Source organism: Notolepis coatsorum, assembly GCF_963971535.1.
Source record: "Notolepis coatsorum genome assembly, chromosome: 17".
Lineage (NCBI taxonomy): Eukaryota > Metazoa > Chordata > Actinopteri > Aulopiformes > Paralepididae > Notolepis > Notolepis coatsorum.
In genome coordinates this window covers 32,778,951-32,799,858 of record NC_140181.1, presented here as the reverse complement: position 1 = coordinate 32,799,858, position 20,908 = coordinate 32,778,951, and the positions used below count along the sequence as shown (strand labels likewise).

At 45.3% G+C, this 20,908-nt stretch overlaps 1 protein-coding gene across 7 annotated transcripts in view; it reads right to left on the bottom strand.

Annotated features, from left to right (window-relative positions):
- Positions 1-20,908, bottom strand: part of LOC311244466 (extracellular sulfatase Sulf-2-like) — a gene marked incomplete at its 3' end in the record, with an annotated part of 225,486 nt that overhangs the window by 13,971 nt on the left and 190,607 nt on the right. For 6 of the 7 annotated variants that reach the window (XM_084333994.1, XM_084333992.1, XM_084333996.1 and 3 more), the window contains 6 exons: positions 18,875-18,931; positions 15,188-15,317; positions 4,795-5,032; positions 1,133-1,337; positions 932-1,028; positions 39-133 (listed from right to left, as the gene is read on the bottom strand). In XM_084333994.1, the coding sequence (XP_084190120.1) occupies positions 39-133; positions 932-1,028; positions 1,133-1,337; positions 4,795-5,032; positions 15,188-15,317; positions 18,875-18,931 (822 nt within the window). Of the gene's footprint in view, positions 1-38; positions 134-931; positions 1,029-1,132; positions 1,338-4,794; positions 5,033-15,187; positions 15,318-18,870; positions 18,932-20,908 lie in introns of those variants that run through there. The other variant, XM_084333998.1, reaches the window with a different exon arrangement.

Genomic DNA, 20,908 nt, shown 5'->3' with positions numbered 1-20,908 from the left:
GTTGGGTGTGTGCGTGTGTGTGTGTGCGTGCATCTTACAGATATTTATTACAGTCACACTCCAGTGGGCGGGCCTTCTTCAGGTGACCTCTGACCTCTCTCAGGTTCTTTATCTTTGTCTGCAGCGTCTCAATCTGATTGGAGGAGAAGACCCGTCAGTCAGCAATAGTAGTACAGTAGTAGGCCAATAAAATCAAAGATTTTGGAAAGAAAAATAAGCTTGTTTTCCTGCTTGTGGGCTGAGAGGTGATGTTTTACAGGAGGATTATATGTTTTGTTTATACACACGCGTCTAACCTGACTTGTTTGTTATTTTCTTAGAGTTTTCCCTATTGAATGAATTTACTTTCTTATGGCATTAGGTTGCAATAAATCCACTCGAACGAAATTCGTTCGCTCATAAAATTCGTGACATTCTAAATGTGTTTTAATGTTGTTTAATGACAAAACGACCCAATTCGCGTTTTATGATGAAGGTTTCGGAGTCAGTGCGACGCTAATAGACACTGGCATTTGTCACAACTTAAGTTGCTATACCTTATAACGTTAAGATAAGTGTATTAACATTTCGTTCTCTCTGCTATTAAGAAAGGAGAGCTATCCTTGTGTGTGTTTCAACATCTCGCTAAGTACCTGCATTTTATGCATGACACGCGCAGACAGACCACACCCAGCTTATTAAGCCCTCGTTTGTAGTCTTTGCCACAGTATTGAGACACAATACTGTCGGACAAATAACAACAATTAACTCATTTACAAGTTGTATTAAGTTTAGCAAATAGGGGAACAGAGCAATGACATTTCAAAGCAGTCAAAAAAGCAAGATTTCGATTTTCTGAAGTGCAAGACTTGCAAGCGTTTTCTGATGCTTGTATCTCGCCGCACCAAGTCGGGTTTGGTCGCGCCGCTTCACATATGTAGTTAATAGTTACCTCATGGTCTATGTGTAGTTTGTGGTCTTTCCAGGCCTGTAGAGACTTGTAAACTCCTGTATCACATTTCACTGAGTCATTGGCCAGGATGGAGCACCTACAATAAAACACACATAAACACACTATTTATAACACACACACACACACACACACACACACACACACACACACACACACACACACACACACACACACACACACCTGTGTGTAACTTTGATGGAGTTGGGTGCGCCCAGGCTGTTTGTGACTCCTCCCATTCCGCTGAAGTCATCTTCAGTCTCATCTGTAACTGGCTGATGCTGACCCCAGGCCCCGCCCACCTGGCTGTCATTGCCTGGGTAACTGGTTAGCGTGGAGATGGCGCGACTGTAGCGGTTCCTGGAGTAACTCTTAAGGGCTTTGAATTCTGAGACACACACACACACACAGACAGACACATACACACATCACAATCAAGGTCCACCCTTGCATTTCTGAAAATATTGTCTGGATAATCAAGTATTTGATGATTTGATAAGGTTTCTTTGGAAGTTGATATGTTCTTATCAGACTGTCCCTGGACTCTTAAACATCCGTTCTGCTAACATGAAGTAAAAGCTACTCACATGTTTCAGCTACAAACACAACGAATGTCAATAAAACAATGATAATGAACCCTCTGCTCAGATTATAAATGCCTATAGATAAATAATAAATATCTACAAAGACTGAATAATGGATGAATTAGTCATAGCAACTACAGAATAACCACCACTAGAATCTAGAGTTACATTGCTCTGATTTACCCAGTTCTACCTTGTTTTAGTAGAGGAATACTTTCAAAGATTCATAAATAAATAGTTAAGCTGTTGACTGAGTCCTATAAAGTGTTCCCACCACAGAACAATGGTAAACACATCCGTGGTTAATCAGAGCTTTTTAAAAGTGTGACGAATCTATGTATTATTTATTGATATGTGTCTGTAGATTCTGCTACAGATGGATGTACAGTATGTCCATGAATCTCAAATGAGGAAGAAACAGTGTTGTCTTCTGGGTAGAAAACAGGTGGACTTTTCTGAATGTGCCTCTAATGGTGTGGTAGCATTGGGAATACTGTGTAGACAGGAAGTGCCTCCTGTAGCTTTAATCTCTTTGGCTGTGCTGTGTAGACAGGACAGAGAGACATGGACAGCAGCTCAGGTCTCAGTCTGAGACAACACAGGAGGACAGAGACATTATGGACAGCACCTCAGTCTGAGACGACACAGGACAGGTAAGTCTTTCTGCATTTGACAATGTAAAATCTTTTGCTGTATACTATATCTCCAAAGACAGTGAACTGACCCTGACAGCTCTGTTAGAGAAAGACTTCTTACAGCAGTGTTGATGGTGAAACTATCTTTCTAGCCACTAGATGGCAGCATCACACAGATAATGACTGCCTGCCTACCTGCCTGCCTGCCTGCCTGCCTGCCTGACTGACACAATTATTTGCTAACTGACATAGCTCAAAACATGTAAAATACTAATCTAACAGAAAAAGATATATTGTGGCTAATGTGAATTGGAGGCCTATAGTTCATATAGCCTGAAAACACATAAAGAGAACATCTCAGACACCAGATCAATTTCACTACAGCTTTGCTGGATTGTTTCATCAATGATATAAAATCTTGAAACAAAAAAGAACAATTTGGATGTTTATGACAATTATGAGTCAGACTGTTATAGATCAGAGGTTTGCTGGTTGGGACCTCTAAATCTTCATCTTATTCTTCCTCGACACTAAAACGTGTTCCTCTCATCACACCAGCGCTCCTACCATCAACTATACAAACCTCCCCATGAGGACACCAGCCCAGGTCCTCATCTTTGTTCACCTCTACTCACCTCTGCTCCTCTCTACTCACCTCTGCTCCTCTGTTCATCTCTGCTCCTCTGTTCATCTCTGCTCATCTGTTCATCTGTTCATCTCTGCTCATCTGTTCATCTCTGCTCATCTGTTCATCTGTTCATCTCTGCTCCTCTGTTCATCTCTGCTCATCTGTTCATCTGTTCATCTGTTCATCTCTGCTCCTCTCTGCTCATCTGTTCACCTCTGCTCATCTGTTCACCTCTGCTCATCTGTTCATCTCTACTCATCTGTTCATCTCTGCTCCTCTATATTAATCTCTGCTCCTCTGTTAATCTCTACTCATCTGTTCATCTCTGCTCCTCTATATTCATCTCTGCTCCTCTGTTAATCTCTGCTCCTCTCTGCTCATCTGTTCACCTCTGCTCATCTGTTCATCTCTGCTCATCTGTTAATCTCTGCTCATCTGTTCATCTCTGCTCATCTGTTCATCTCTATTCATCTCTGCTCATCTGTTCATCTCTGCTCCTCTCTGCTCATCTGTTCACCTCTGCTCATCTGTTCACCTCTGCTCATCTGTTCACCTCTGCTCATCTGTTAATCTCTGCTCCTCTCTGCTCATCTGTTCATCTCTGCTCATCTGTTAATATCTGCTCCTCTCTGCTCATCTGTTCATCTCTGCTCATCTGTTCATCTCTATTCATCTCTGCTCATCTGTTCATCTCTGCTCCTCTCTGCTCATCTGTTCACCTCTGCTCATCTCTGCTTGCCTAGCGGACATTTCTAGAAGGATGTCTGCCCTTCTGCTAAAAGTCAATAAGGCTGATGTTCTGTTCTTCCAGACTAGCACTGCCCTGTGAAAAACCTTTCCACCACTATTGATAAACACCTGTATCACCCCTCCACTGGCTCCCTGTGACATCACTGTGATGTCAATGTAACATCATAACAAATTCAAGACCCAGGCCTACATTTTAGTTTCCTTCTGCTCAGGCCATAGTCCATCATACATCATGTACATGTTTAGCTACTTATCCTTGAAACTGTAAATGGGGGATGTAAATATTCCTGAAGAACAAAGTTGTTTGTAAGACTACGTAGAACTCCATGTGCAGTGGGATTGTTAAATATGATGTTCCTATGTCACTAAAAACCCAGAGCTCTGGAGTCACTACTCTCAAAGAGAAACCCTCTGGAGTCACTACCCTCAGAGAGAAACCCTCTGGAGTCACTACTCTCAGAGAGAAACCCTCTGGAGTCACTACTCTCAGAGAGAAACCCTCTGGAGTCACTACCCTCAGAGAGAAACCCTCTGGAGTCACTACCCTCAGAGAGAAACCCTCTGGAGTCACTACCCTCAGAGAGAAACCCTCTGGAGTCACTACCCTCAGAGAGAAACCCTCTGGAGTCACTACTCTCAGAGAGAAACCCTCTGGAGTCACTACCCTCAGAGAGAAACCCTCTGGAGTCACTACTCTCAGAGAGAAACCCTCTGGAGTCACTACTCTCAGAGAGAAACCCTCTGGAGTCACTACTCTCAGAGAGAAACCCTCTGGAGTCACTACTCTCAGAGAGAAACCCTCTGGAGTCACTACTCTCAGAGAGAAACCCTCTGGAGTCACTACTCTCAGAGAGAAACCCTCTGGAGTCACTACTCTCAAAGAGAAACCCTCTGGAGTCACTACCCTCAGAGAGAAACCCTCTGGAGTCACTACTCTCAGAGACATGAATAAAGGATTTGGTGAATAAAGGATTTGGTGAATAAAGGATTTGGTGAATAAAGGGTTTGGTGTATAAAGGGTTTGGTGAATAAAGGGTTTGGTGTATAAAGGGTTTGGTGAATAAAGGGTTTGGTGTATAAAGGGTTTGGTGTATAAAGGGGTGTATAAAGGGTTTGGTGTATAAAGGGTTTGGTGAATAAAGGGTTTGGTGTATACAGGGTTTGGTGTATAAAGGGTTTGTTGAATAAAGGGGTGAATAAAGGGTTTGGTGAATAAATGTTTTCTCATTTCGTTGGTTTCACACTCACTCTTCTTGGAGAAGAAAGTCGTTTTTTTGTTGAAGGGTCGCATCATGGAGGGCCGTAGGTTCAAAGGTCGTAGGTCACAGTCGCAGTCCTTGGAGTTCCGCTGGTAAAGCTGAGACTTGATGCTAATTGGTCGCTTACGGCTAGCCACGCCCCTCTGTAGATTCTTAGCTCCTCCCCCTTCGTTCTTGCACTTGAAAAGACGCAGCTTTCCTGTGGCATCCTCTACACATTGCCATTTCTGCACACACACACACACGCACACGCACACGCACACACACACACACACACACACACACACACACACACACACAGTTTTATTCCTTCTATACCTCTCTAGTTCTAAGCATTGTATCATCAATGATTTATATGTCTACTTGCTCTTTCTAGATGGGACACATTAATTCTACTCATGTACTTATTGTGTGTTGCTCTGCTGAGAGCTGCAGCTACAGGTCTGAATTGTAATTAGTCATTAAATTACACACACGTGCACACACACACACACACACACACACACAGAGAGAGAGTAGCTGTTGACTACTGGTTGTTTATCAAGCAGACTCTAAAGGCAGTAAACACTGTTGCTAAGCGACTAATTAACCTGCTAACAGCATGTTGCTACAACTGTAATTAATCCAGTACACTCACTCTCTCTCTCTCTGATTCACACACACACTTTATATTGCTGTCTTCCTATGTGAAAGATACAGATATTAAGTGCTATTCTTTTCTATTCTGTTCTATTATATTAGATTAGATTGTATTCATATACTCAGCATTATTATTTGTAGTAGTAGTAGTGGTGGTGGTGGTAAAAGTATTAGCAGCAGATAGCAGTAACAATGGTGGTGCTAGTAGTAGTAACAATGGTGGTGCTAGTAGTAGTAGTAGTATAATAATAACAATGGTGGTGCTAGTAGTAGTAGTATAATAATAACAATGGTGGCGCTAGTAGTAGTAACAATGGTGGTGATAGTAGTAGTTGTAGTAACAATGGTGGTGATAGTAGTAGTAGTAATATTAGTAGTAGTAACAATGATGGTGATAGTAGTAGTAACAATGGTAGTAGTAGTAGTAGTAGTAGTAGTAGTAGTAGTAGTAGTAGTAGTAGTAGTAGTAGTAGTAGTAGTAACAATGGTGGTGATAGTAGTAGTAGTAATATTAGTAGTAGTAACAATGGTGGTTGTTGTGAAGGGCCAGATTAAACCGAATATATATATTTATTTATATATATATATTTAATTGTATTTGTATATTCTCTAATATTCCCTGATATCCCTTGTATATTCCTTGTACAATATGCATTGAATATCCATTCTAGCCTACTGAACATCCCATAATAGTCTCCATTCTACTATTGGTCGAGACCTTGGTGCCAGGCTGCCATACCCCCAGACCCAGTTCAAACGTACCGCTCAACATGTACGAACAAGTCCTAGTTCCGCGTAGGAATCTGGCTACCGCACCACTAATGGGACTATTTGTTCATAGTGCGTATATATACTGCGCTACTAAAGTAGGACTTCCTTTTCAGTCCAGTTTCTTACCCTCCAATAGAGTCACAGACGTAAAGCCTCCCCGCGACGCCACGTGTGGGAGTAAGGCCAAGTTCGCCTACCATCGGTATTGAGACATCGTGTATATTAATATTTGAATAGTCATATTTGGCACTATATCGTCGAGTTGGACGTAGTCTATTAAGCTAATAATAGTCTGTTAATATATAGTGCTTCGTACGGTGAGAATACTACCGTAGTCAGTACCCCATCGTTTCAGGCAGAGAACTGGCTGCTTATCCAGGGTGGTTGACCCCACGTGAAGCTGCACCCGAGGAGCCCCATAGCCGACGAGCGAGTGGACCTGTATACCGGATTATTCTACCGACGACAGCCCGCCTTCCCAGGCACGGATTATGCTTTGTATACGTTGATTATTCCATGGATAAAGACCCCCGACACAGCCGTGTGTTGGAACCCCCCCCCCTGGAGAGGACGCAAGGTGAGGAGACGCTCTGCAAGACGAGGTCGCTTCACGTCTCTCCTCCGTGGACCGGAGGACGCCGGCCCACAAAGAGTCCACCTGCTTTCATCTGTGGTCCAAGGATCGCCGGCGCATTGAACGGCACTACAGTGGGTTCACCTGGGATACCCTTGGCCGGATGAGGCAGCCGGATTCTACCCCCCCCCCCTTCCTACTCCTGTCGGCTTACAAGCGACCGGATTAACCCCCCCTAGTGTATCCAGTCTATAATCATTCAAGTATCATTGCTGTTATTCCTTAAACTATTCCAGGTCGTATATGTACCACCTGCGCCTTCAGAGATTGGACATTCTCTATTGATATACCGACGAATACTCTTGCCATAAAAGTGCATACTAATTCCTATTCATAAATGTGATTGATTTGATTAAGTGCTTGCTCTACACACCATCGCTGTGTAGAAATAAAGACCTATTTCTAATTCGTACATTTGTGTTGGATCCGTTTCATCTACGTGACAGTGTTCATCATAATATATTTATGCCGAGTACTGGGTGGCCGAATATTAAGTACAAAGGTAGTGGTAGTAAGTATCATATCTAGTAATACAGTCAGGGAATTGTACCCCTCAGTTACAATTGGTCCTTCGAGCCGGAGGGTAATTAGTGTAATATTAATATAGTGTTATTAATATTGAAATGGCCTATGATGAACACTCCACGAAACGATCCTCCTAACCAACGCCCGCAGCGCGAACGACGGCTCCCTCAGTACTTAGAGGCTTACGCTGTCAGTCAACAACCTAGTCTTCTACTAACAGTAAACGCGGTAAAACTAGAAAGTAAAGGTATGTCTAACCCCAACGCCCAGACTACCCCGACCATAGAGGCCCCTACGGGTTCTAATGTAACTGACCAAGTTCACGGTGGGGACCAGTGGGAACCAGACATGACTTCACACCCCGCCAGTACTGAAGAAGTAGTCCCCGATGAGTCCCGGGAGGAATACAACGCTACCGAGAGAGAACTCGGCACGGAAGAAGACGGGGAGAGCACCGTGGAGATAGAGCTCCAAGGCTCCGCAAGGAGTACCCCGAGGGAAGGCTCCCCTATACAACCGCCTTCCCCCAGCGAGGCAGAGAGGACCCTACAGCAGGCCTTCCTCATCAGCCTGAACGCCGCTGCTGAACGCGACCGACTGCAGATCCAGCAGCGGAGCGAAGAAGAGCATATACGTCTAGAAATAAGACGCATTCAGAGGGAAGAGAATGTGGCCCGAGACCGAGCAGACAGCCAGCGAGCAGCTGCTGGTGCTCTACGGGACGCAGAGCGCGACAGACAGCAAGCGCAACTAATAGAACAGCTGATCAGACGGACAACACCCTCTCCCTCCGCCAGAGGCTCCAGGAACTCGTCTAGACACACCTCCAGGGCGGCATCCCCTAGCCGAGTAAACAACCCTGAACTTGACCAACAGACGAGGTCTATACCCCCCACAGACCACCTCCCCCCACCGGTCCAAGCGAGACCTAGCAACCGGGAAGGAGCAGCATATCCTGTGGAGAGGCTAAACCAGAGACTACAAGCACTGGATGACCTAACTGAAGACGAAGAGGAAGAGGAGGAGAACCACGCCCGACGACAGCACAGTACTCTACCGGACCAGGAGGTCCGGTACAGCCCAGGCTATACTCCCGCGGAGCTGCGCTACAGACCCCCGACTCTATACACGGGTGAGCACGACGCACGACCCGCACCGAGGAACAGCACCTGGACAAGCGGGCCATGGTACACTGCCGGTACCAGCCCATACCAAGGAGCGGGAGGAGACTCGCCTAGGAGGCCTCTCCCCCAACGCTCGCCGATGTATCCACAGTCAGCGTCATACATTGGCACGCCTATGGTACCCGACTTCACCCAAGAGAACCGGGCCCAGTATACAGAACTCCGCATGTGTCTGGAGACCATGTTGGTGGATGTATTGGATGAACGCCATAAATACGCCATCCTACTGAAGCACTTAAAGGTACCCCGCGCACATAATATAGCGCTCGCCTACGCGACTTCCACCACCCCATACACAGCAGCGCTGGTAGCATTGGACCAGAGGTATGGGCGCATATGGGATTACGTGATCCAGGAGATCCGACACATCGACCGCTTACCCCCAGCAACAGACAATCGAGCACTGGACGACCTGTCCATCAGAGTGCAGTCCCTGGTAGGGATGTTGGGAGCGCAGAGAGAGAAGGGGAGGCATGAACTTTACGCCAACTCAAATGTGGAAAGGATCTTGGAGAAGCTGCCGCCCGCTCGACAGGAGCGTTTTAGGCGGCAGAGAGATCACCGAGATCCGAATGGCCCCGAACCGAACCTCCTCGATCTAGCAGACTTCCTGGCGAGAGAAGTCAGCAGCCTACGGCTAGATACATTCGGACGGAGCACCCCTGGCTCCAGAGAAGGAACCAGACGACTAAATGATGGAAGAAGATCGGTGACTGTGATGCACCAATCGGAGTCAGTACCGAGCAGCAGGAGCCACAGTACCCCCTCCAGAACGGAGAAGTGGAAGATAGTGTGCCCCTACTGTGAGAAAGAACACTGGCTAGCGCAATGTGACTCCTTCCCCAAGCTGAACGCGGAGGAAGCAAGTCAATGGATAAAGTCCAACAAGCGCTGTTTTCGCTGTGCGCGCTCACACATGGCAGCCGAATGCCGCTTAACTCTTTCAATGCCATGCCTGGTTTTCCGTTTTACCGCTTGAATGCCACCATCCGCGCCAATGTTAACGTTAATATCGCCTAATCTATGTTTTAAATTATGGCTATGTGTCTAATCTGCCCATCGCATTATCAAATACTATTTTCCAGTCAGTGCTGTGAAGGCAGATTCTTTTTTTATCGCGTCGTTTCCGTTTCAGAGCAGTTAGAAAAGCCCCCGTTTTGATATAAAAAACAGCTCATTCTGGAGCATTCTATGAAAATCGTCTTTTAGTGGAATATTCCACAACGTTGATATTCGTCGGCCTTTTTATGAATCGTTTTCAAATAAACGCTAGATGATCAATATTATACGTGCACGCACGCACATTACGGCCGCGCACTGATAATCGCCCTGTTGATTTCCTCTCGGACTTTTACAATGAAACCGAAAGAAGACATTTCACAAAACAGCTTATAACTTCATCAAACTTACTCCGATTATCCTACCACTGATAACACAGAGTCCTTACCTGACATCAGATGGTATCCAACTGGTATATTCCAATTCCTGATCACCATTCGAAAAAATCGATAAGTGTATGGATCCAACGCGACACAGTAGATCTCTATGATCCGCGGGGATCTGAGGCTCCAGAATGAACTGTGGTAACCCCGGCTGGATCAGTGAACTGGAAAATGTGGAGTACCGGATTTTTTTCCCCATTCATTTTCATTGAGTCCATTCCAAAATCACTTATGTCATCTGGGAGACGACAGGGGGCGCTTTTTTCCACAGTGATCGTCGGCGCCCCTCGGCTATACTCGGGTAGGCTCGGGTGATGCAAGAATTTTTCAGATCGCAAAAAAAAAAAAAAAAAAAAAAATCCGAGAAATCTCGTGAGTGGCTAGCAACCACCTATAAAAAAACACGAGAAATCTCGTGAGTGGCACTGAAAGAGTTAAAGAAAAGGTGCACCAAGTGCGATGGAGCCCATCTGGACATACTTCACGACAGTAACAGACGGCGCCCTTCACCCGCACCATCCAGCAGCAAAGCGAGCGTCATGTACATCGATCCCGCCAGCAGCAGTGGAGCCCGAGTACTCCTAAAAGTAGTGCGTGTGACACTAAGCTACCAGAATAAAGTCCTGGACACTTACGCCGTCCTCGATGACGGGTCAGAGAAGACCCTTCTGCTCGCCTCCGCTGCGGCCCAGCTAGGGCTGCGGGGAAGCAAAACCCAAATGACAATTCGGACAATAAGACGAGATTTGAAGACGATAAAGGGCGAGAATGTCTCATTCTCTATCGCAGCAAGCGGCCAGCCTGAGCGACGGTACCAGATTACAGACGCTTTCACCAGCCAAGAAATAGGACTGTCGCGGTACACATACCCCGTCGCCAAGCTGATGGAGAAATATGCACATCTGCGCAAGTTACCGATCCCGCTCATAGACAATGCTATGCCGACCCTGTTGATAGGCTCCGACCATGCAGACCTCATTGTCCCGATAGACCGGGTTCATACCGGACCCCGAGGCTGTCCTGCAGCAGTCGAGACCCGTTTGGGATGGACTCTCCAAGGCCCGCTCGCCAAATCTCTCAACCGAAGTACAGCCACTAGATGTCTCCACTCCCGAGTCACAGAGGGAGAAACCGCACTCCTGCAACACGTAGAGCGGTTATGGACCTTGGAACAAATGCCCTTTAAGAACGGAAAGAAAGACATTCGCTCTAAAGATGACATTTACGCCATTCACCTCCTCGAGACAGGGACCAAGAGAGTCCCGGTCAACGGCGTGTTGAGATACGCCACGCCACTCCTGCGGCGAGAAGGAATGCCTACTTTCCACGCCAAGACAGACGCCACAGAACGGTACCTGCTGAACACGGAGCGGCGCTTAGCCAAGAACCCCGCCCAAGAGAGTGTATACCGCGCTGAGATTGAGAAGCTCATCACAGCGGGACACGTCACAAAGATGGACATTAAAGAGGCTGACCAGACCACTGAATCGTGGTACGTGCCTCACCACAAGGTCCATCACAACGGTAAAGACCGCATAGTATTTAACTGCAGCTACCAGATCGGATCCCAAAATCTGAATAAAGAGTTACTGCCCGGTCCCACACTCGGCCCCTCCCTACTCGGCGTTCTACTCCGCTTCCGCCAGGAAAAGGTGGCCATCAGCGGGGACATTAAAGGAATGTTCCTGCAGGTGAGATTAGTAGAGGAGGACAAGCCCCTGTTACGGTTCCTATGGAGAGAGAAGCCAGGAGATGAGCACCCAGCCATCTACCAATGGGAAGTCCTCCCCTTCGGAACGACGTGCAGCCCCTGCTGTGCTACATTTGCACTACAGAAACATGTAGCAGAGGACCCAGCAGCGGACGAAGAGGTCCGACACAGCGTAAAGAACAGCTTCTACGTAGACAACTGTCTACAAAGCCTTTCAACCCAGGAAGAAGCCGAGGCTCTCCTGATTAAACTCCGCGCCTCATTGATCAAAGGCGGCTTTGATCTCAGGCAGTGGGCCAGCAGCGATCCGCAAGTACTGCGCAGCCTCTCCTCCAAGGACAAGGCAGCCAGCAGCGAGACCTGGATGGCTACAATCCCGGGAGAAGCCCAGGAGATGACCCTGGGATTGGTGTGGCGATTCAAAACAGATTCGCTTCACTACAGACACAAGCCCCTGACTACGGAGCAGGGAAGGCCGGCGGCGGCGCCGACCACCAGACGGAGTGTGTACACAACACTCGCCCGACAATATGACCCGCTAGGATGTATTCTACCGTACACCACCAGGGCAAAAATGATTGTACGAGCATTGTGGGACAAGGACCAGGGCTGGGACGACCCCATTCCCGCACACCTTGCATCCACCTGGAGAGAGTGGGAGATGGAGCTCCACTCACTCCCAGGCGTTAATATGCGCCGAAGCTACTTCCCACCCACGGTGAGGCCAGAGACATGTAAAATGGACTTACACGTCTTCAGTGACGCCTCAGAGGTCGCATACGGATCAGTAGCCTACTTGCGGGCCCAAGAAAGGGGGGGAGAGATCTACACAGCATTTGTCCTCGCCCGCTCGAGAATAGCCCCACGCAAGCAACAATCTATCCCACGTCTAGAGCTCTGCGCAGCCCTAGCCGGAGCGCACCTAGCCACGCTCATCCAACGTGAGCTCACCATACCGGTGTCTAGAACAATCCTGTGGTCAGATTCCACGACAGTACTCGCCTGGATCAAATCGGACTCATGCAAGTACAAAGTCTTCGTGGGAGTCAGAGTCACCGAGATTCAAGACTTAACCGAAGAGTTAACCGGAGAAACAGAGTGGCGCTACGTTGATACAAAACAGAACCCAGCTGACGTCATCACCCGGGGAATGCCCCTAGATGACCTCACCCGTCGCAATGTCTACAGTGATGTGGCGGATATCGACCCAGTTACCCCCAACACACTCCTGATGGGGCGGCTAGATCCTGCATTACCCCAGACAATGTACCGGCCTGAAGAAGCGAACGGCCGACGAATGTGGAGGTACAGCCAAGTATTAGCCGACAAGTTTTGGAGCAGTTTCCTACTGCACTACCTACCGTCTCTACAGACCCGCCAGAAGTGGGTAAAGGAGAGAGACAATTTGACAGAAGGAACAGTCGTCATGATTATTGATCAATCACTGCCCAGAGCTATGTGGCCGGCCGGCCGCGTAAGCAAAGTGATCACCGGTGCCGACGGCAAGGTCCGAGCAGCTGAAGTGCTTGTCCAGGGTCGCACTTACACCCGTCCCGTGGCGAGGCTCATAGAACTGCCCCGACTCCCAGACACAATCGATGATGACCATGACCCTATAACCCTATGACTTTGTGAAGTTGACTGACCCCTACAGCAAACCCTTATGTGTAAATAGACAACGCGATTAATCTGTCTCTGTTTAACTGATTAGGTCTGGGACCAATCAGGGGGTGGCTGTTGTGAAGGGCCAGATTAAACCGAATATATATATTTATTTATATATATATATTTAATTGTATTTGTATATTCTCTAATATTCCCTGATATCCCTTGTATATTCCTTGTACAATATGCATTGAATATCCATTCTAGCCTACTGAACATCCCATAATAGTCTCCATTCTACTATTGGTCGAGACCTTGGTGCCAGGCTGCCATACCCCCAGACCCAGTTCAAACGTACCGCTCAACATGTACGAACAAGTCCTAGTTCCGCGTAGGAATCTGGCTACCGCACCACTAATGGGACTATTTGTTCATAGTGCGTATATATACTGCGCTACTAAAGTAGGACTTCCTTTTCAGTCCAGTTTCTTACCCTCCAATAGAGTCACAGACGAAAAGCCTCCCCGCGACGCCACGTGTGGGAGTAAGGCCAAGTTCGCCTACCATCGGTATTGAGACATTGTGTATATTAATATTTGAATAGTCATATTTGGCACTATATCGTCGAGTTGGACGTAGTCTATTAAGCTAATAATAGTCTGTTAATATATAGTGCTTCGTACGGTGAGAATACTACCGTAGTCAGTACCCCATCGTTTCAGGCAGAGAACTGGCTGCTTATCCAGGGTGGTTGACCCCACGTGAAGCTGCACCCGAGGAGCCCCAGAGCCGACGAGCGAGTGGACCTGTATACCGGATTATTCTACCGACGACAGCCCGCCTTCCCAGGCACGGATTATGCTTTGTATACGTTGATTATTCCATGGATAAAGACCCCCGACACAGCCGTGTGTTGGAACCCCCCCCCCTGGAGAGGACGCAAGGTGAGGAGACGCTCTGCAAGACGAGGTCGCTTCACGTCTCTCCTCCGTGGACCGGAGGACGCCGGCCCACAAAGAGTCCACCTGCTTTCATCTGTGGTCCAAGGATCGCCGGCGCATTGAACGGCACTACAGTGGGTTCACCTGGGATACCCTTGGCCGGATGAGGCAGCCGGATTCTACCCCCCCCCCCCTTCCTACTCCTGTCGGCTTACAAGCGACCGGATTAACCCCCCCTAGTGTATCCAGTCTATAATCATTCAAGTATCATTGCTGTTATTCCTTAAACTATTCCAGGTCGTATATGTACCACCTGCGCCTTCAGAGATTGGACATTCTCTATTGATATACCGACGAATACTCTTGCCATAAAAGTGCATACTAATTCCTATTCATAAATGTGATTGATTTGATTAAGTGCTTGCTCTACACACCATCGCTGTGTAGAAATAAAGACCTATTTCTAATTCGTACATTTGTGTTGGATCCGTTTCATCTACGTGACAGTGTTCATCATAATATATTTATGCCGAGTACTGGGTGGCCGAATATTAAGTACAAAGGTAGTGGTAGTAAGTATCATATCTAGTAATACAGTCAGGGAATTGTACCCCTCAGTTACAGTGGTGATAATAGTAGTAGTAGTAGTAGTAGTAGTAGTAGTAGTAGTAGTAGTAGTAGTAGTAGTAGTAGTATTAACAATGGTAGTAGTAGTAACAATGGTGGTGATAGTAGTAGTAGTAGTAGTAACAATGGTAGTAGTAGTAGTATTAGTAGTACCTGTCCAGTTTGTTTTCATAGTGTCTGGTACTCTGCTAGTAGTATTAGCATTAGTAGTATTAGTATTAGTAGTACCTGTCCAGTTTGTTGTCATGGTATCTGGTACTCTGCTAGTAGTATTAGCATTAGTAGTAGTAGTATTAGTAGTACCTGTCCAGTTTGCTGGCATGGTGTCTGGTACTCTGTTCGTTGACACAGATCTTTTACTCGTTGGTGTTTGGGTAGGAAGTTCTCTTCCTGGGACACTTCCTTCCCCTCCACTCGCTGGTGCAGTAGCTTCCTGTTAATGCACCAATCAGAAAAAAGCTTCTTCTTCTTATAACAGGCCAGTGACAATATATCTTCCTGTTATTAGACCTGAGGAGTCATGTGACAGTTTTAAGACCCATTTGGTTCCAGACAAATCTTTGGTTATGGGTTTTTACCATAATAGTTTATCAAGGTAGCTGTGCTATGACACCTGGATTTCACCACAGGGATGAATAAAGATCAATCTTATTAGTCTAGAATGGAAACATAGGTCCACCTGCATTTTTTCACCACCTGTTTTTTCTTAATCCTTGAAGTGTCTATTTTAAGATTCTGACAGGTAACAGGTTGGAATAATGTCCCATGGGGTTTATTTTTAACCCTTTATTACGCCTATCCTGAACCAAAACCTGAAAAGAAAAAAAAACAGCATAACTTTTGAAGTTAACAACATATAGAGACAAATTAAAACATTTTCCCAAACAAGTTTGACCCAAGGAATTCAGTACAATTGTTATTTTTAAGATTCAAACACATCTTGGTTAAATTTCAGAACAGAAAAAGCAAAAAACGCTGAAAGAAACGTATATCACATCTCTATTTTCCCTTTTTACTAAAATGTAGTGCATTGGACAAGATCGATTTAGGTTAATATTGGAAATAATATTGTAATAAAGATTGTCTCCATGCCGTTATGCCCTAAATATTGTAGATTTTATGTAAACATGGCCAAAAGTGGAAGACGAATGTGAAAAGACTCATTTGTCCTACAAAAATGAACACATTTTCCTATACAATTTGAAATCCAGTGAAATATGTTTTGTTAAGGTTCAAACAAAGTACTATTACAGTACATCTTCTCTGTTGGCACAACATTCAAACCTAAACTACTAATCATCATCATGATCATCATCGCCAAAGAGATTGTCAAAGTCTATCTCTCCAATCTTCATCTCTTCCTCCTCCTCATCACACTCATTCTCCATCCTCCTCATCCACGTTACGTTTTGCATAATCTGCCTCCTTATTAGGAGCTTCTTGCTCTTCTGACTCCGCTTTCTGGGCCAGTACCACAACAAGAGAAGGAGGGAGGATGGGTCCAACCGTCCAGACAGGCTCTAACACCCCCTCATCCATCATCTTCTCCCAGCCCATATCCTGGTCATAGGGTTTGGGCCTCTCAAATATTGGCTGGTCTGCTCTTTTGTAGCAGGCAACTCTGAAGTTGACTCGCTGTACATGTGGGATGAGACAGACCTTGGGAGGAGGCAGGTGTTCAAGGTCTACTTTGGATCTGGATATGCCCATCAACCTCCAAGAACTCATGCATTACCCCCTCTTGCCTCATGCAGTTGGCGCTCCAGATGGCTTTTTTGCCAAAACAAACAATGATGATCCTCCTCTACCAGCATGACCAACCTCTCCATATACTGATGATCCTCCTCTACCATGTCAGCATGACCTACCTCTCCATATACTGATGATCCTCCTCTACCATGTCAGCATGACCTACCTCTCTATACCGATGGTCCTCCTCTACCATGTCAGCATGACCAACCTCTCTATACTGATGATCCTCCACTACCAGCATGACCAACCTCTCCATATACTGATGATCCTCCTCTACCATGTCAGCATGACCAACATCTCTATACACTGGTGATCCTCCTCTACCATGATGTCAGCATGACCAACATCTCTATACTGATGATCCTCCTCTACCATGTCAGCATGACCAACCTCTCCATATACTGATGATCCTCCTCTACCATGTCAGCATGACCTACCTCTCTATATACTGATGATCCTCCTCTACCATGTCAGCATGACCAACCTCTCTATATACTGATGATCCTCCTCTACCATGTCAGCATGACCAACCTCTATATACTGATGATCCTCCTCTACCATGTCAGCATGACCAACCTCTCTATATACTGATGATCCTCCTCTACCATGTCAGCGTGACCAACCTCTATATACTGATGATCCTCCTCTACCATGTCAGCATGACCAACCTCTATATACTGATGATCCTCCTCTACCAGCATGACCAACCTCTATATACTGATGATCCTCCTCTACCATGTCAGCATGACCAACCTCTCTATACTGATGATCCTCATCTACCATGCCAGTATGACCAACCTCTATATACTGATGATCCTCCTCTACCATGTCAGCATGACCAACCTCTATATACTGATGATCCTCCTCTACCATGTCAGCATGACCAACCTCTATATACTGATGATCCTCCTCTACCATGTCAGCATGACCAACCTCTCAAGATACCGTGGCACCTTGACCACGGCATTGGCACTGCAAGCTAATACATGTGTCCGAACTGGCTGAGTCTCTGGACTCAGAGTACTGCAGCACTCTGCTGGGATACTATGACTTTTCTTGGGATGACTGTGCCAGCGCTTTCAAAGGAAAGATACAGGTGAATCCGTTGAATAATCTGCAGAAGAACCCTAGATTCCAGAAAGCTTTTAGTCAGCTTGGCGCATTGTCGCTGGTAACAGATGAGCTCCAACAGGAGATGGAGTCCTTCACATGCATTATGGATGGCCATGGTTGGATGAAGTCAGTTGATGCTGTGTGAGCCAAGATGCTGCAGAAAATGATGGGTGCTGATAAAGTCCTGGATGCAAACTCCAAAGTAGACATTGAACGCCTGCCTCACCCCAAGGTCTGTCTCATCCCACATGTACAGCAAGCCAACTTCAGAGTCACCTGCTACAAAAGAGCAGAACAGCCAATTTTCAAGAGACCCAAAGCCTATGATCAAAGTATGGACTGGGAAAAACAATGGATGAGGAGGTGTTAGAACCTGTCTGGACGGTTGGACCCATCCTCTGTCCTTCTCTTGTTGAGGTACTGGCCCAGAAAGTGGAGTCAGAAGAGCAAGAAGCTCTTGATAAGGAGGCAGATTATGCAAAAAATAACATGGATGAGGAGGATGGAGAGTACGAGTGTGATGAGGCAGAGGAAGAGATGGAGATCGAAGAGATGGACTTTGACAATTGTTTTAGTGATGATGATGATTAGTAGTTTCACAAAATACAAATAGAAAAAAAATACTTGAATGTTGTGTCAACAAAGAAGATATCCAGTCCATGATATCCATCTTTATCACAATATTATTTCCAATATTAACCTAAATCGATCTCGTCCAATGCACTACATTTTAGTAAAAAGGGAAAATAGAGATGCGATATACGTTTTTTTCAGCGTTTTTTGCTTTTTCTGTCCTGAAATTTAATCAAGATGTGTTTGAATCTTAGAAATAACAATTGTACTGAATTCCTTGGGTCAAACTTGTTTGGGATTTTTTTTTTATTTGTCTCTATATGTTGTTAACTTCAAAAGTTATGCTATTTTCTTTTTCAGGTTTTGGTTCAGGATAGGTGTAATAAAGGGTTAAAAATAATTATAAAATTAAATAATTATTCCAACCAGTTACCTGTCAGAATTTTAAAATAGACACTTCAAGGATTAAGAAAAAGAAATCCACCCTATGCAGTTGGACCTATGTTTCCATCTGACTATATCTTGTGTTAGTAGTAACACAGTGTGCTTTACCCTCTCTCCACTAGGAATGAGTCTCGCCACAGCTTGGTCTTCTTGTTGACTTGAAACCTGCAGAAACAAAACAGAAAGGTATTTGATTTACTGTATTTCCCCCAGGCTGACAGACAAAGAACACTGCTCCTGTTCATCCTTCTCAAACACATTGATTGATTGATTGAAAACTTTATTAACAGATTGCAGAATGGGTACAATACAGTACAGCTCAATACTAACAACTACTAAGAGGATGAAGACCAGACAAATACTTGTTTACATAAGGGTCCTCCATTTTCAATGCATCAAGACAATGATGACATACAAGACATACAAATATACGGTACTGTGTAAGAAAAAGAGATCATAAAAAGATTTTGACATTTACCGGGGCCAGTTTCTAATTGCAGCCACCTGTAGGTGCTCTTTGAGAGCAGACATCTGTATAGTAAATGTTTTTCCTAAGGTTATGGGTTTAGGTCAGGTCTGATTGCTTAAATAGTTTTATCAATCTGTCTACAAATCCTGTTTGGAATGTTTTTTGTCTCTTTTTCTCTTGTTTTATTCTCTATTTGATTTTTTCGCCTTTGCTGATGTTTGCTGTTAGCTGTTTTTAACATGTCTGCAAAGCACTTTGTAACTTTGTTTGGAAAAGCGCTATAGAAATAAAATTCATTCATTCTCCTCTCTTCATCAAATACTTATCTCAAGCTCTCCTCGTCTGAATCTCTCCTCCTCATCTAATACTCCTCTCAATCTGTCCTTCCTCATCTAATACTCCTCTCAATCTCTCCTTCATTCTGTCTCTCCCATGGACAGGTGTTACCATATCAACCATAGGGGGACCTACAGGTTATGGGGATGCCGACCCAGAGAAAGACTTTCGTCAGACAGTCACTTGGTATGAAACCAAGCTTCATCCACCAGCAACACACAAGCTTTGTTATATCCTCTTTGAGAACAGGAGTAGATTAACTTTAACATTGCTATCATCAGTGAACGTTTGAATGTGAGACATGGAGAAAGGGAGATTAAGATTAAGATTAAGATTTGTTTATTAAGGACAATGCAAATTAATGAACATCATTTACATGAGTGTATGCATAACATCACAGCATGATAGGGACGTAAATATGCCGGGAATAGCACAGGGCTCATTTCCACCCGTAGTCCTAACATAAAACAAACACAAAACGGACCTTACAACGTTCATTCATAAAAACTGACATCACTGACATGAACACACTGACATTCAGTCAGTACAACATCACTAACATCCCTAATGAGTGCATATTTGGCTGTCTAACAGCCATTTCCTGAGTTGGCCCCTAAAGGTGGACAGGGTGGTACAATCCCAACACATTCGGGGCCATTGGGATTAGACTGGCCCCACTCTATGAGGCCAGCTTTTCATTACAAGTTTTCACTGTGCGTGAGGTTGTTTGTAGAGCTAAATCTATATTTTATATTATTGCTATGTGTCCATTGTCATTGTCAATATGCCATAAAGAAATAATTTGTTCATCCATACGTTCCCGTTTTATAGCGTCATGAATATGAACGTTATATCGGAATGGTCTGGGACTCTGGGGTAATTCCTGCAAAGCTAGTTATAGGGCGCTAAGCTAATAACGTTAAATCAATTGGCGTTTCGGCCCTACACAAGCTAAAGTTAAAAATCAAAATGCATATGATCGGTATCATGTTCCACCATGAATGAAAGGGGGGGGGGGGGGGGGGGGGGGGGGGGGGGAAGTAGTTTCTGATGATTGATTACCAATAACGGCATTCGTTATTGCAACATCATACGCTGACTGGGTGGATGGCTATGCGATCAGACTGAAATTTACGTCAAATTGCTCTTACCTGTGGCCGGTTGGTTTCCAAAAAGAATTTCCCAGTTATTTGATCACCATCTGGCTGATGCTATATTCCTTTACTGCATACTGAATTTGGCGTAGCAAAAAGTATTCCAGGCGATCTGGTGAAGCCATAGCGTCAAAAAGAAGAAAAAAAGCTAACCCGGATCTAAAGAGAAAAGTGACACCCGGT